General features: G+C 30.7%; 2 protein-coding genes across 2 annotated transcripts in view; both read left to right on the forward strand.

The window, feature by feature from the left end:
• LOC143198751 (uncharacterized) overlaps positions 1–13,847 on the forward strand; it is a 292,680-nt gene extending 278,833 nt beyond the window's left edge. The window contains exons 6-8 of the mRNA XM_076408252.1: positions 7,420–7,574; positions 7,646–7,853; positions 11,191–13,847. Coding sequence (XP_076264367.1) covers positions 7,420–7,574; positions 7,646–7,853; positions 11,191–11,619 — 792 coding nt within the window. The 3' untranslated portion in view covers positions 11,620–13,847. The remainder of the gene's footprint in view (positions 1–7,419; positions 7,575–7,645; positions 7,854–11,190) is intronic.
• Positions 13,848–16,067: 2,220 nt separating this feature from the next.
• ATPsynF (ATP synthase, subunit F) lies at positions 16,068–16,975 on the forward strand. The gene is made up of 4 exons (XM_076408511.1): positions 16,068–16,238; positions 16,351–16,449; positions 16,509–16,625; positions 16,867–16,975. The coding sequence occupies exons 1-4, from the start codon at positions 16,160–16,162 to the stop codon at positions 16,893–16,895; spliced, it is 324 nt and encodes a 107-aa protein (XP_076264626.1). The 5' UTR covers positions 16,068–16,159; the 3' UTR covers positions 16,896–16,975.
• Positions 16,976–17,282: the final 307 nt, after the last annotated feature.

The following is a 17,282-nucleotide window of genomic DNA, read 5'->3' on the forward strand; positions in this document are numbered from 1 at the left end:
AAAAATAATCAAGAAAATCTAGGTCAGAAAACTTTACAAATTGCAAAGATTAACAAGCAGAGAAGCAGAATTATATCTTCTACATTAATAGAAACAGGCAACTGATCAAAAATTTTACTAAATTACAAAATAATATAATATGAAACATGTCCGAAACAAAAATTACATTAAACTGCTCCACTTTCCAAAATAAATAAAACGTCTTGAAATTTCGCAAAATCTTTGTGGCATTAAATTATGTATCTGGAATTTTGAGGAATGACCTGTTGCAATTTGAAACTATCAAGTTATTTTTTTAACTGGTGCTACTACAACAATATCAATATCAACAATATCAATATCAACAACAATATCGAATATCAAATTCCAAAACTATTTATTAGGTAGTTGCTGTCTACCATTTATCAAAATATTTTCCTACAACATCGACAATTTGCGTTCATTTCCACAAACAGTTATAAGTTACACTAATAAATAAAACGTTATCGAAAGAAAGCAAAAAGTTGTTTAATATATTCGGAAGTCTATGTAATCATCCTCCATTATTTCAAATAAATTAAGTAAAAAAGGAAACATTAATAAGATTTGTAGAAAAGCTCCATCTTTTCCATCATCAAACAGTAAAGAAAACCTAAAACCTTTTTACAGTTTAAAAATTAATTTTTTTTAGTTCTTAAAAATATTTAGTTTTGAGCACTTGCAGATGAGAAAAACCATATAACTATAGAACCATAGAATATAAAATAGGAAATATTATAGTGTACAAAGATGAAAAAGAAAAATCGAAGCGAACTTGGGATAAATATACCAGAGAAATATTTCAGAAGAAAGCAAAAACCATTTTATTGTGTTTGGTTTCATTAGGTTTTTAGCAGCTCATAATACACCGCACCAAGCTAATCGCATCAAACATGGAGAATTAGCTTGAAGCCATGGATATTCGACTTTGCCATTAATGTTAATGTATGGCCAGGTGGTCACCATTTATTTGCGCTTTAAATTATCGTAATAGATTTACTTTTCATCACCAATAAAAATATGTGTTGAAGGTGCATTCCAAATATCACCAAACATCTGTCAATGTCACTTAACTACAATTCATACAAAATATCCAATTTATTTCGGATCACTCATTCTCATGTCCTCAAAGATTGAATATTGTTTCTTATGTTACTCCCAATAATTCTGCATGTTCTTCTTGCGTTTTACACATTATCATTATCGAGTAATGAGTTCCAGAGACATATTTGTCTTCGGTGTCACAATCACCGCTTTTAAAATACCGAAACCAGTATTCATGTCTTAAAATCGCTAAAGCATGGTTGCTACAAGATTGATACAGCATTCGACGACTTTCAGCCGTCTTTTTCTTCAAACTGCAGTAAAAAAGTAAAACTTATCGCAAATGCGATTTATTCTATACAAACTCAGACATTTTCGCCGCACTAAAAATGATTAAACTTGTACGAAATAACACACACTGTAAAGCAAAGTAAAAAGAAAATGCTTAAATATGAAATCGGTTGCAAGTGCTATTTAATAATCAGTAACAACATATGTTGTAAACCATTTAAAATTTATAGGCCTTAAATATCAGGTTGGTCCTTTTGGCCTAATTATTATATCCTGAATGGTTTCATCATTCAATTTTAATTTAAAATCATGTTAATAAACCCAGGTATCAACAATACCTACTGTCTTACAATACCTACTGTCTTCCCTAATAATACTATGTTTTATTTGTGAACAAATAATATATAGTCTATTCAAAACAGCAAGGAACCCAGGTGATCTGAAATGAGGACGCAATGTTGCCGCATTAACTCTGAGTTTTAGTACATTTTGAATTTGGCATACAACAAGAGTATGCCAACATAACAAAATTTTAATCTAAATAAAACAATGAAACAAAAATGTTAACTAATATAACTTATTTTAACATTATAATACATCTAATTTAGATTATATGCGAAAAACTTAAAACTATAATTAAGTACACAGTAATAATAGTTTGTAGGTTAGAGTTGTGTTGTTATTATTATATTTGCATTTAATTTTTTTCCACACTAGTATAAATAGAGTTTTAGGCTGGTTTGTTTATATAGTGCTATACGCCGAAGGCTTAATCCACGTAAATAACAATTCTATATCTGAGTAATGTATTTTACTTTCATTAAAGAACTTATTTACATTTTATGCTTAGTTCTTGTTTCTCTCGATGCAATATTTCCTTGTAAAGTCATTTTGATATTACTATAGTTCTCCTTAGTTTTTTCTGTTACTACCTGTATACATCTTTCTAGATAAAACTAGATTTAATCACTGCAATCTCCTTAATGCTTTTACCATATCCACAAAGCAGTTACTATTATTTCTCTCCTCATGCATTTTAACCAAACATTCATATATAATTGGTAATTGTCAGCAGTGAATCATAAACTAACATTCATAAAGTTTTATTCAATCACTGTCACTTTCAAAATAACTACTCAAGTGAATAACTAAGCTATTTATTTTCAATCTATCAAAAACTTGCTCACGATTCCACCATTTGTTAATTTTTTCTTGAATGTGTCTGATCGAGCTCATCCAAAGTATGTATATTATAATAATTCTTTGCAATACCCCATATCAACTCAATTGGATTAAATATGAGTATGTACTATTCTGAAATATCCATGTCTAATCTAAATATATAAATTAATATAATAATCCTTACTTGGTTTTGTTATATGTTTTTAAAAATTGTATTATTTTAAAAGCAACATCTGGAAGTTCCATTAAACCCCTCAGTAGGTTATCTTTACACCACTTAAATCCTATATTACCCAACAGTATATGAAGGGATCTTTTACATCCTCAGACTAAGAATTTTCTCTGCGATAATTGTATTAAATTATGTTTCCATTGAAAAAACTACTTACTGTTTTTATACATTTCCTATATTTGAACTCTGATACAGCTAACATCAAGCTGATCTTGATTCGTCAAACGTTTCGCATAAAGACGGTTTCTTTTTGGTGAATTTAAGGTTATATTGTTTTTTATTTTTTGAGGTAATCTAGTGTCCTTGCCCGTATTAATATTCAGTGCAGCTGCAACACGCTAAAAAATATTTTCGATATTTGAAATAAATCAAAACAAAACGGTTTACAACTCGTAATTATATTATTTTGAAGAATTTTGTAGACGTATGACCAACAGGTGACATTTGCAGGCTCATTCGGTTACATGTTCGAACTTGTCAAACGGCATTCTATCTCTTTTTAAATATAATAAAACGAGAAGGAAAATATTGTCTGACTGTAAAATGTATTTACAATTTTCGACGGACAAGTATTGTCACCACTGTTTTGAACAGACTATAACTAGATGTATTAATAAGTTAATATTCTCAATTGATATTGTAGATCGTTAGATAGAATATTTTCAGGTGCTTATTCAAAATTAAAATAAACGCAATCTAATCAACATTTTGAATTCACAACAATGAACTAAAGGATATGCTTTAACAATTAAATAATATATACAGTTTTGCACCCTAAATATTCAATCATTAATAAATATATCACGAGTGTGTGAGTAAGTGAGTAATTAATTCCGTATTACAAAATTACATAATTCCCAATAGCTTTCAAAAGCCCTTCGGCTTTCGACGTAATTTAATAATGAATATCATTTAAAATTATTTTATGGACTATGATAAAGCGCGTAAATTAAACTTTCAACGGTCCCCATGTCATTTCATAATTCTGTGTAATGTGATTTACCTTTTGTGTGATTTACGTTCCGTTCGGGTTACCCCATGAGAAATGAGCCATAATCGTATCAGATATATATATTAAGTATACTAGTAGTTTGAAGATATAGATATAGTAGAAGATATTTGTAGTTCAATGTATATTAAGAGCTATGCAAAATTCTGCATCACCAAAATATTAATGAATCTATTTATCTTTATAAATAAAAGTAATAATGACTAAATGTGTTTCAAAACGCAAAACTTAAAAGTGACTGAGCCAATTCGACTATTTATTTCTTAACTTTCCCATAATTCTTACTAATACAAAATTTAATACAAATGCAATCCATTCAAGCTATTATAAAACCATCCTTAAAATCAATATAAATACATCCAAGATGACAGTGAATTCACGTCATCATAATGTATGACGCCACAACGTCGCAATATTACCGCATCAACCTTGACCTTTCATTTATCTTGGCTCTGATATAACAAAATTCTAATGCAAATAAAATAATGAAACAAAAATTATGCTATCAAATATAATTTGTGTTAACATTACAGTACGTCCAATACATATATTATCGAAGGACTTAAAATTACATTTAATTATACTCTTATAATAGTTTGTAGGTTAGGGTTGTTTTATTATATTTACATTGAATTTTTTCACGACATCTATGAAGTAGAGCTTTAAGCGCGTTTTTTTTATGTAGCGATATCCTCTGGGGATATCACATAAATCACATATCACATCCACATAATTAACAATTTTAAATACAAGAATTTTTCTTTCTTTGGAGGGTATATTTAACTTATTACATTTAATTCTAATTTCCTTTGTTGTTGTATTTCCATTTTTCATTTCTTTGTCATTTTGATATGATATATTTACCCTTATGTTCTTTTATTACCACCTATGTTCATTTTTCTTGAAAAATTACACCAATTTCTTCCATATCTATATAATCACTGCATTCCCCTAATGCATTTGCCATATCATCAGTAAAAGAGTTAGTATCCATTCTCTCCTCATACATTCCAGCCAAATGTTCATGTATATTGTGAATAACACACATATCTATCTTACACACACAAATCTTACAGTCACTGTCACTTTCACTATCAGAATCACTGTTCAAGTCAATTACTAAATTATTAATGTCTAATCTATCAAACACTTGTTTACGCTTCCAATATTTATCTATGACTTCTTCCATGTCAAGGTGTTATTGTAGACAATGCTTCTTGTCATAAGTGCACTGTCCACAAACGTATTACAAACCACAATGAACAAGGTCATTAAATAACCTCATTCAATATTATTCTTATTTAATTAATTTGTTATTTCATAATAATTTGTAAAATCTGGTTTTTTCTTCAAGCACTTACTGCCATTAGAATTAGAAATTAGTTATTAGATTAGTTATAATAATGTTATAATAATGTAAACATCAACAACATCAATAATGTAAACATAATCTTACAACATTGGACATCTTTCTAAGCATAACATAAATAATTGTTGTTTGACACTTGCAATAAATATTTTTCCAGAATACAAACAGAATATGTCACCGAATTGTCTTCGACATTAAAAAAACTTAAAAACAATAAAAAGGGAATGTTTTGTCCACAAGGCTCCTCCTAGTAAAAACTTTCCCAATTATTTTTAATATTAAAATATTTACATCATTTTGAAGAATCTAGGTCTAACATTTCATATATCAAATATCAGGCGCAACAATAAACAGCGATCCTAAAATGTATAAAGTCTATTTATGTATAAAGCCTGGTTTGTTACTTCTTCATTCATATAGTAAATGGTGAACTATATGTTACACGTGAATTTACAGTTTAGGTAGTTTAGTGCGAGACCACATTTTTCAAATTCGCATACATCTTAGCTGAGTCACTTTTTTTCATTTACTATAGAACTGATTTTGTCTTTACGGTGACCTAAAACTAGGTACTTATCTAGAAAAGTGAAGGGAACCCATTTGTCGTTACTTAAACTCCAATAAAATAAAAGTTATTAGCACTTTTCACAAATGATAAAATTTAATGTACCTCACTACACAACTATACAAGATCACATGATTTCGTTCTCTTGAGTATGTGTCCTAGTTCAGTGTTATCCACAAGCTGCAGTATATCTGTGTTTATATAACTGAATTCCTTAAGGCCATATAGGTTTTAGTAGCGTTGGGAACTATCGACTGAAAGCCGTCGAAACTATCGATAATTACAAAACCGTCAAACTAATCCATAGTAAAAAAGGTAGTCGATTAAAATTGTAATTACTATTTCAGTTTCAATATTTATAAAGTAACAACGACATCGTAACTGGTTTATTTCTACTTCATTCCAACGTGTGCTTACGAATGTTTTATTCAAGCTTTTCATTGGGAAAGAGAAGGAAAGGGATAATTTTTGCATTATCTTCTGCATTCTATTTTTCTACTTTATACGTTTGATTTGATTGTAAAGAGGAATGGAGTAATAACCTTAAAGTCGATAGTAATTTTCAGTTGATGGTTCCCAACACTAGATTTTAGTATTTAAAACACAACCTTATTGTTAAGGGATAATATATAATTTCTTCCAAATTGCCAATATATGTTGTTGTAGTTTAATTCCAGTTCTTTTCTTTTATTATTGATATACTCCTTCCAACGAAGGTTTGCGGTATATTCATCCCAAGGTACTTAACATCCTTACTACTTAGAGTTAAAGTATGTCATATATATTAATTTATTGGTATACGAACAGTTTGGTTTGGTAAATTCAATATGCACTGATTTACTTTTTTAATTATTACTTGCGTCTGTCAGTTTTATGTTTACTTCTTCGCTATTGTCTCCAATAGCATTTATAGCAGTATTAGCAGCAATTTTAGCCATAGTAACATTTTCTATCTGTGATATGTCACATATATAGAACAGGCCGCAAAATACTGTCTTGTGTTACACCTACTTTTATTATTTCATTGTTAAGTAAGCTTGTTCTTATTAAACTCTAAACATTCTGCCTAAGATATTTATATAAGATATATATTATTCTTGTATAAGCTGCCCAAGGACTGCAATATTTTGGCTAAGAATCAGATATTTAGAGCTTTCTAGTGATTTATGATGAATTGCACAAAAATTGTAATCATTATATTTCAATCACAAAGGGACACTACTCATGTTTTACTGTATTGTATAAATTATTAATTAAGTGACACATTACAAGAAAACGTGTGTTTAGCATATGAAAAATGCAGAATGTTTGCCTCTCTAATCAAACAATGCTATTTTCGACATCAATCTATTTGGTGAGTGCCTCCCGGGTAGTGGAATGATGAGCGTTTAGTTGCTCCCACTTGACGTTAATCAATATCCACGGTATAATTATACTTCCGCTTTTTTTAATAGTAAAAAGAATATTCACACATGCCAAGAAAGTGTTTTCTATATTTTTATATGCTTTCTCATCTATTTCAATACAAGAGTCAATATAAAAGTATTACACGAGTTACTGCTTGCTGTCTATGTATCGTCAATCTAACGATTAGTATGGCTTCTCTTAATTAAGAAGATTAATTACCTCCTTCGGTATATATCGGACTTACAAAAGTTTCAGATAGTAAAAAATCTTTAATAATAATTATAATCAAATATTTATTTTAGACATTAGAACTAAGACTCATAGGGCCTACCTTAATTGTTGCTGGTTTACTTTGTTGCCTGGTGAGGGTGCTTCTCTGCGCATGTCCGACCTCATGCTTCAGACCTCGCAGCAAAACGAGACTCAAAGATAATTTATGTCCGCACAAAAGCAGCAGGTAATGTACTCGTTGTTAATCATAATAATGTTAGAAATGTGAAAACTTAAATATAATTCTATTCATTTTAGGCGCCGTTTGGCTCAGCGATATCCAGATGTTCCTGAATCGGTGGACTTTGTTCCGGCAGATAAAACAGCGTTGCTACACAAACATACCAGGAAAAAAGTGTCCATAGTACCCCCAAATTACAGTCTACCAAGCACCAGCACGAGCGAATTCAAAGAGTTGCCTTCATTTACGCAAGAGAATGAAATTAGAAAACTTAGCATACCACAGGTATTTTTTTAAATAATATTTATAACTATTTCTAAACTATTTAGTTATTCAATTTAGCTCTTCTTACTCTCCTATTCTTTTAATAATCCCCTCCTAGTAAATGTAACAAATAATTTATTTTTTTACTTGAATTGAATATAATTGAATTAAAACATTTAAACATAATTACAAATTCATCATCATAAAATTGTCACAACTTCTCAATATATGAAACACGTACAAGCGTATACCCCGCCAATACACCCCAATCAACAATGAGATATATGAGAACACTTATAACTTTCTAAATTTCATCCATATCATCGGCCTATCCTTAATGTTACTTGTGGTCGACAACCTTCTAGTCCTTCGTCCGGTTAATCAGCATCAATCTATTCCTAAGTTAAAAATCATCCTCCGCGATAATATTACAAGTACACACGATTTGGTACATGTCCAACCAAAAGCTGTTTACAAGATAAATTGGGGGACTGGATTCACATCAATAGCCCCTTTTAAAAATCGTGCATTTCTAGCAGCTGCTCTATTTGCTCGTCGCTCGTGTCGCACAACTTTTGTGAGAAAAAATCAAGATGTGAATGCAAAAAATGTACTTTGAAAAACTCGAATGTCTTCCAATCTTTTGGCAACTTTGCAACAAATTGCTTCAGTCATTAGTTTTCAAATATCAGGTTCGACAAATATTCCCAGTTTTATTGCTCGCCAGTGATGAAGACGAAGCTCTTAAGGCATCTTTTGCACTTGAATCTGGACAAATTGCCAATGGATCACTGTCCGTTCGTGGAATTGCCTTCGATACTGATGATACGTCAGGATATTTATACAATACTACTTTTTTTATTTATGCTGACGAGCAAAAGCTGAGAGCCATTATAAGTGTGTAGTGCTATGACTATGCGTGAAATTGAAAATTAGAACCAGTCTTGACACACGGATTAAAGATCTGAGTTCAGAGCATAAAATAACGTTAAGACTCGTTCTGATCTCGAGTCCAAAAGTTGACCCGAATTTGTAAACTTGTGCACCCCCTCTTGCAAGGTCTTCAAATGATGTCCGTACATGGCCATTATAGCGACTTAACTACTTGCCACAAACAAAGCCCTTGGTTTCTGTTCCTCCTCCTTTCATCACCACCGCGTATAGTCAACCGGCACAGACAACCGCAACCGCATTATTATCCTAGTCTCAATCGAAGACAGCAATATCTAGCCTCTGAAACCAAACTTCTTTTCCCATTGGTTCCCTAAATCAAAAATTATACATAAATATGCCCAAATTGATTACTTATTGACCACCGCCAATTCACTATTTCCTTCCGCATGTTGAAGAATCATTTTGTTGTGAACATATTGAACCAAAGGTGTTTCAATGCGGCTGTAACTATTTAACCTTCGCAAATTTTGATGATGGAAAGACATTCCTTTCTCCTAAAGGAAAAACACTTTTTCCCAACATCATATTATATATAGCGGACTATAAACTAAAAACTGCCGATACATTTTCGATGCATTCATCAAACTACCTCTCCGAACCGTCATCATCCCCTTATTATTTTGATAACTTCATGCATAATCAGCTAGTCAAATATTACATGAATTAATTCCTTTCTTATAGGCATGAGATTATTAATGGAATATTTGGTAAAATTCAGTTACCTTTATTTTCTTCATTATAATTACAATAGATATTATTGTTTCATCATCGGATTATCAATCTATCACCGCCACTCGGAGATAGTTTCTATTTTACAGCCAATGCGCTGCTATTGATACCACAAGACTACGATTTCGAACTTTTCTGGCCTCAGACAATACCAATCTCCTGTTCATATCGTTTTCTATAGGCTTGATCCATGTCCCTTTCGGAGCTAATCATCTTCCATCCATTCAATTTGTTTACATTTCATTCGACTGATATATTCAAACCTAAATCAGTATTTAAAACCTTAAACTTACAAATGTGAGACTATATTTATATTTACAATGTCCACACTTATCACCTTAGAAATTCAGTTAAAAGGGGGCGCCACTTTCTTCTCCTGTCGCTGCTGGTGCCAGGTACTTAAACTCCTACACTTGCTCTATTGCTGGAACCCTTGGAGATTTACAATAGCAGGCGATCTGCCAGTTGTTACTACTTTAGTATTTTTTTAGTTCAGAAAGTTTTTTTTGACTTGTATAACTGGAAATCTTTTCAGGGATAACTAGCTGAATAATATAATATCCAACTGTAATATGATGATATAATGGCGGTTCAAATTTTTAAAAGCGACCTATACTTCTTTCTTAAAAACGTTCAGAGTACCAGTTAGAAATTGTAGATGTGGAAGACCGAGTAATATATAATACGCAGGCAGAAATAAAGTGCCTTACCGTAAATTATAAACTTGGTAGTGCTGCTACTCGGTCAGTGCCAATTATCGGTTTTGGTTTCAACTGTTTAAAGTTGTGATTTTGATGTTAATGACTAAGAATGATCTGTAAGACTAAAAATTTCAAGGAGAACGAATTGCAAAACTTATTGGACCAAACCTAATAGCTCTCAAAGAGCTATCAGGCATCTAAGCAATTAATGAATCAATTGTTTCTAGACGGGAAAGATAAAAAATAAGTGAAGATGGTTACCACACGAACTGACTCAAAATGTCACTTCGAACAAAATCGCGGATTCATTGCTTGCTAGTCAAAAGAAGAATTTCTGTGGCGTATTGTGACTGGCGATAAAAAGTGGAACTACTAAGACACTTTTAACACAAAAACTCATGTTAGCCATTCATATCGACACCGAAGTGGAATATTCTGGCCATGCAGTTTACTGCGCATGTTGTGGAATCAGCAAGGTGTAGTGTATTACGAGCTACTAAAACCGAATGAAAACGTTACTATAGATTTCTACCGACTTTAATTGAACAAACTGGAGTATTTTCCGATTACCGCTTGTTCAGATCAATGCACCATAGCTTGATTGGCACATCGTGAAGAAGTGCAAAAATAGATTAGTTAGTAGATCGTTCCCAAACCAACATCATTCTTTCGACATGGTATCTTCAAGTTGCCAGCAAGATGCGAAAAAGTTGTTGAAAATAAAGGGTAATATATTGATTGATGTATATTGCACCAATTTTTCTCAATAGTAACGTTTCTAAAATGAATGATTAGAATATATACTAGAATTTAATATTTGAAGTAAATTAATGAACATTAGTAGTAAAAAAAGACACAAAAAACAAACAAAATAAAACAAACTTCTCTGAAAATAAGCACAATATTCACTATTTAATTTATTTAATTACTTGAAAATAAAATATATAATTTTAAACGATCTGTTGTTTTTCCAGATCCATCTTCCGTCTCTTCCAGACTCTGAAGAGCACAGCAAACTATCTAGAGACGACAGCGTCATAGAGCTGACAGCGATGGACTTAAATTACGATGTTCAAAGCGTGTCGAGCAACGAAAGCGACCAAACAGATCCGCGAGTCGAGAAAAGCATCACTGCGAGTAAGCTAACGAGACAGCGCGAACCAGCATCAGTGACAGGAGCAGCTCCAAGAAAAACGGATGACCACGGGACGAAGGTCCAAACGAGTTTCACCGCCGAAACAATGAGTGTAGTGATAGAACATAGTGACAACTTAACAGAAGGAGATGGTGGTGTTTGTGCTAACGAACGAGGTGAAGTGGCGGAAACGAACAGGAGAGAAAACAGAGCTCTCAGTGACAAACATAGCGGTATAGTATTGAGCCCGCTACAACTTGGACAATAATCAATGTATTTAGTAGGGATATTGTACGACGCGTCATTCTTTTTGTTATAGCAGATGCTAGTTTTAAATAAAGGTGTTATATCGTTATTAGTTTCTCATCAAACAAATTAATTATAAATATTTTTATATCAATAATTCACAGTAGCTTCAATTTTAGTAATTATAAGCTTCGAGCATGCATAAAGTCACAAAGCGTCATTTGCTAATATACCATTCAAATACAATCGATTTTTATTTGAAATATAAATTAATAAATTTTAAAATAGAAATTTGTTACAAATTACTACGTATGTGAGCATCTTAAAAAACTTTATTTATTATATTAGAAACTGTTATATGAAATAATTATTATTAAAAAAATTAAGTCATTTAAAGTACAAATATATATTTGGGACGTTTATTAAAAGAATAATATTATTTAATAAAAAATTGTATTTAACTTATTATTTTCTTTAAGTACTTATAAATATGCATTTATATAACAACAAAAGAAAACAATCAAATCTCTTTCGAATCATTTAACTTGTTTTATAAATATTCGGACAATCATTTTCTCGTATAAATTTTATGCATCTTCTTATTGTTTAAAACTAGCATAAATTCGAATCCTACATTTAGAACCTATATGGAATTGATACATTATTATTGATGACCGAAAAAACTTTGCTTTTTGTTGGATATTGATTATTAAGGCCTATTATTTATATATAAATAAACGGAAACCGACAGGATTCACAATTAATGAAGATAAATAAAAGCTAAAATTAAAAAGCAAAGTTTTTTTTCTCTAGTCAAAACATTCTAGTTGTTTTATATACAGATCGGCAAACAATCAAAAAGCTTGAATCAAAAACCAGCTCAAATAAAAACCAATCACATCACTTTAAAATATTTTCTGTTAATTTATTCAATATAAAACAACTTGAAATGTGTCTAAAAGAGATAACAAGTCTACATATATTCATATGAAGAAAAATAGGGAACCTAACTACAATATAATCAAATATTTATACTATATCATTCCATACGGCTTATGTTTTAGTACAAAAAAGCAGCCTTAGATATAAATAGAAACCTTAGATTGTACTATACATTTTTTTTGTTTTGAAAACATAAAATTCCCTAATAAATTGTAGATTAAATATCGATAGGATTTATTCTTTAACAAATAAATCAATAATAGTAACAATTAAAACCAAAAAATAAAATCGATATGTCCCTAGAACCACAACTAAAACAAATATTAAAATATTACATTTAACTATAACATACAGGGTATTTCATATTAAACAACAAATATTCAATACCGTCATTGCTAAGGTTCATAAAATTAACAATCCAGAGACTTGTTATTTCTTATTGAGTATTACTTTAAAAGCTATCAAAAAGGCAAAAGCAACGTCTTGTAATAATACAGTAAAGTAATATTTGCTAAAAAGTATGTATAACCTAGCGTGCCTAAATGTAATATTTTTTCATTTAATAACGAAAGAAAACTATCTAATTTAGTTGGTTATATTTCGGCAAAAACTTCAGCATGATTTTAAAGTTTTGTTATGCCTGCTAGATAAATAAAAATATGACTCAGCTACGTTGACAAATATATCCAAAAAGCATGCTAAAGATTTTTGTCGCAAAATTTTCAAATTTTATAATAGCAATATTACCTCGTTACACTTTTTGGCCTAATTTCCACTTTTTTACCACTGTGTAATCCGTAGACTTTTATTTATAGGTTTTTCTAAAACTAAATATGTACATTTTTTTAAATATACAAATTCATTTAACATACTTTCAATGGTTGAGCACATAAATCGTTCTTAAGTATCGGTTAGTGAATTTCGTATAAATATTTTTTAATAAGCTTTTATAGGTTTTTTATCAAATTAGGAACTAGTTAAAAGAAAAGTTATTATGCTTTAAGATGACATTTATTTAAAAATGTATTATTTAATGATACAATCCGTAAAAAATGCGCTCCAAATTTTTCTATTCTATATATAAATATAATTATATTTATTTTCATTAGAACGCCTATGTATAAAATCTCTGTATATTAAATAGTAAACAAGATAATATAAAATGAACCTGTTTTAAGGTATAAAGGCATTGAACACTTTAATGTTACAAGCTTTTATACTCTGGTTATAAAAAGAAACATATATAGAGACGTCAAAATAATTAAAACATAATGGGTACATATCGTTGAATAAATTAAAATGCTATAATTGTATTTTTTAATTAAATTACGCCATGAAAATAAAACGAACCCTTTTATATATCCTACACATCAATTTATCCTTACTTCCTCCTCTTCTTTTGTATGAAAACTTAACTAAACCCATTGAACAAAATAACACATGTATGTATTTTAATTAACGTTATCTATTGGTGAAAATGCAAAGATTAATCTAAACAACTGTTAGAAGCCCTAACTTAACTATTAAATGTAATGCTTTTAATATTCTCTGCTCTATCTCTACATAAAATAACAATTATTCTTTTTGTATTAATAGTTTCTTTTAGTATAGTATTAATAGTGTCTTTTTTAGGGTCCATAGTGTCCATGAAATAATGTTAGAAACTTATGGTGATATGCCCCATTATATCACAATTTTCGGGTTATCAGTTGTTTCATTGTTCAAACTGTTCAATTTATAAGTAGAGATTTTAGATCACACTTATTGGAAGAAAACCCAGCTTAAGCTCTTAAAGAATTTGCAGACAACTTAACATTTGATGAAAAAATTGTTTTTATATGTTTACATGTAATGCAAAAGATCCTGAAGGGGATAAAACCGCTGCGATATGATTCCAAAACGTTTCAACATCGCTATTTCATCGCTTATCGAGTAAAAAAAAGAGTTCGCTATAACGTATTGTGACTGATGATGGTTTGACATGACTTTGACTTTGTTTGGTATGTCAGAGCAAGTGGCTTGTCAGCGCTACCTGACCGGTAGCTTTCCAGTGAGCACCTTAATCCCAGATTTGTTCCGACCTGTCGGCATTTGATTATATAGATCCAGTAGGAGCTGGTCAAGCTGGTAATTCTTTAATATGGGTTGATCTCACACCATTTTCTGGCACAATACCTCTAGTCTGGGAACTACTTAGAGATCCTCTAACGAGAAGAGCATAGACTAATAGATAGAAAACTCAATAGGAATCTCTGGAGAAAAGTCTTGCTTTGCCCAACATGCAGATGGGAGTTATAATCGGCCATTCAAGTAATTTGATAGGTGAATTAAATCTCCATTATAGGCACCTGTAAAATAAGAGCTTGCTGTGGCTGGACATCTGACTGGCTCTTTGATATAGTTTGGCACGTGACGGCCCTGATGTCATGTTTAATTGACCAATAAAATTTAAATAAAAGACAATTTAATTTCTCACTACTGCCAGCAAGTCTGTTATAGCTATCATTCCACAGTTCTTAAATAAAGTGTTGATGAACATTTCGACGCCTGATATTGTACCACGCCTCTAATAGTGAGTAATGACAATATGCCTCCAGATGCGCAATGTACATTTAAGTTGACGAAGAAAAAGTGTATTTGATTTTTTACTTCGATACGATATGCTACGTACAGACCGGACCAACGAACGCCAACAAATGAGATTCGGCGTTGGATACCGAACATTCGTTGCATTTGTTGTTAGGAAACGTTCGTTGGGTGTGAATTCATATTTTTCATCGGCAACAGCGATTATAGTGTATTCGCTGTTCGCACTCCAATCGTCGATTCCATTTATTTCTTTTGATGTTACCGACACTCTACGGATTGCAAGCGAAAGCAAACCTTCATTGGCCGTCGTCAAACCGTCCAAATAGAACAAAAAATATCCCAACAAACCCACTCGTTGTCTTTCGTTGGACCATTCTGTACGCACTGTCTAGACTATCCTGTCGACTGTTTCGAGAGAAACGCGTTTGAAATTTGATTTTAGTTGCCAAAATTTAAATCATGTCACTAAAACATCTATATCTCCAGAAATAATTTAAGTTTTAAAAAACCTTCTTAAGGGCAAATTCTTAAAAGGCTAAGCTTTGAAAACATGAGAAAAAATCTATTTTTCGATTTTCTATACTATAATACCCCCTTAAATATAAAATAACCTAACAGCCTCTGTATTATGGGTTGCATTTATTTTAAAACAATAGAAAAATTATTTTATTATCCAAAGTTATTATATATTATGCCCAATACAAAGAAACTGCAACATATATTTTAGAATAATCTGCTAAACATTGGAATTTTTTAAATTTTATTTTAAATAATTTTATATATTTTATAGATCATAAATAATATGTGACGAATTATTCATGTTCTCTGATTTGATGGCGACGGATATATCTAGTTTATATTATAAACAAAATTAAAAAATTATTCTATTGGCGTTTGCTGCAAAAAGATTTAAATGCCGTATATTTCAAAAGAAGAATATATAATTGTCATCTGTCATTCCATAAAACTTTTTTATTGTAGTGGGTTGTTCGATTGTATAATCAGGGATAGATTAATTAGATCAATTTAAAATGGCTTTTGGTGACTATCCTGCAGAATACAATCCTAGTGTACACGGACCATATGATCCAGCTCGATACTATGGAAAAGGTAAGAGAAATACTAACCTTTATCATTATATTACATAATGTTCACTGTTAAGTTATAGTCATATATACAAAACATGTTTTATGAATATTTCACAACTTTATATTTTATGTAGCTGATACACCTCTTGCTCAAGTAAAGTTATCAGAATTGGGAGCTTGGATTGGACGTCGTAACAAGGGCCCTCAAGCAATTGCAGGCGCTATTAGTAGAGGCAAGTAACACTAATATAAAAAATACTACACTGTTATATTGTTTTATTTACTCTAACAGCATACTGGAGATGGCAGCATAAGTATGTTCAACCCAAAAAAGCTGGCATCGCCCCATTCTTGCATGTTGTATTTGGTGGAATGGGATTATTCTACATCATGAATTATGGCAAACTATGTAAGTATTTATTTACATAGAATTAGCTCAAAATTGCCTTAATAAAAAATAATTTATTATATATTGCAAAATACTCACGTTTACACTAATGTTAACTTTTATTACTAATTTTGGGTAATTAGCTCAAAATTGCCTTAATAAAAAATAATTAATTATATATTGCAAAATACTCATGTTTACACTAATGTTAACTTTTATGTTAACTTTACTAATTTTGGGTTCACCTTTTATTTTGTTTCAGCTCACCACAAGAACTACAAATACCACTAATCTATCAACATTTGTTGTAGTCATGTTTCATGTAAAATGTTTCAAGTTATAAACCATTAATAAATTTTTTTAGTTTAAAATTGTATTTTTTGTTCAATACAAAATTCTTGTGTCTTTGTAGTTTTCTTTTTCTGCTACTCCTTCATAGTATCCTAATTTGTACATTAAAATATTTGGTGGATCTGTTTCTATGGTCCCTGCTTAGAAAGAAAGTAAATATAATAAGATTTTTCTTTGTCTCCAACAACCTACTTTACAGAACCAGATATGCTATTTATTTCAAGATTTTCCCAATCTTAAACTCAATTGGTAAAAATCATGTCCTAATAAAACTACATTATTAGCAAAATCAACATGTACTTTTAATAATATATTATGATTTTAATA

This window comes from Rhynchophorus ferrugineus, unplaced genomic scaffold (genome assembly GCF_030347505.1).
Source record: "Rhynchophorus ferrugineus isolate W39M unplaced genomic scaffold, kcgeb_rfMv2 rfM1, whole genome shotgun sequence".
In the NCBI taxonomy this organism is placed as follows: domain Eukaryota; kingdom Metazoa; phylum Arthropoda; class Insecta; order Coleoptera; family Curculionidae; genus Rhynchophorus; species Rhynchophorus ferrugineus.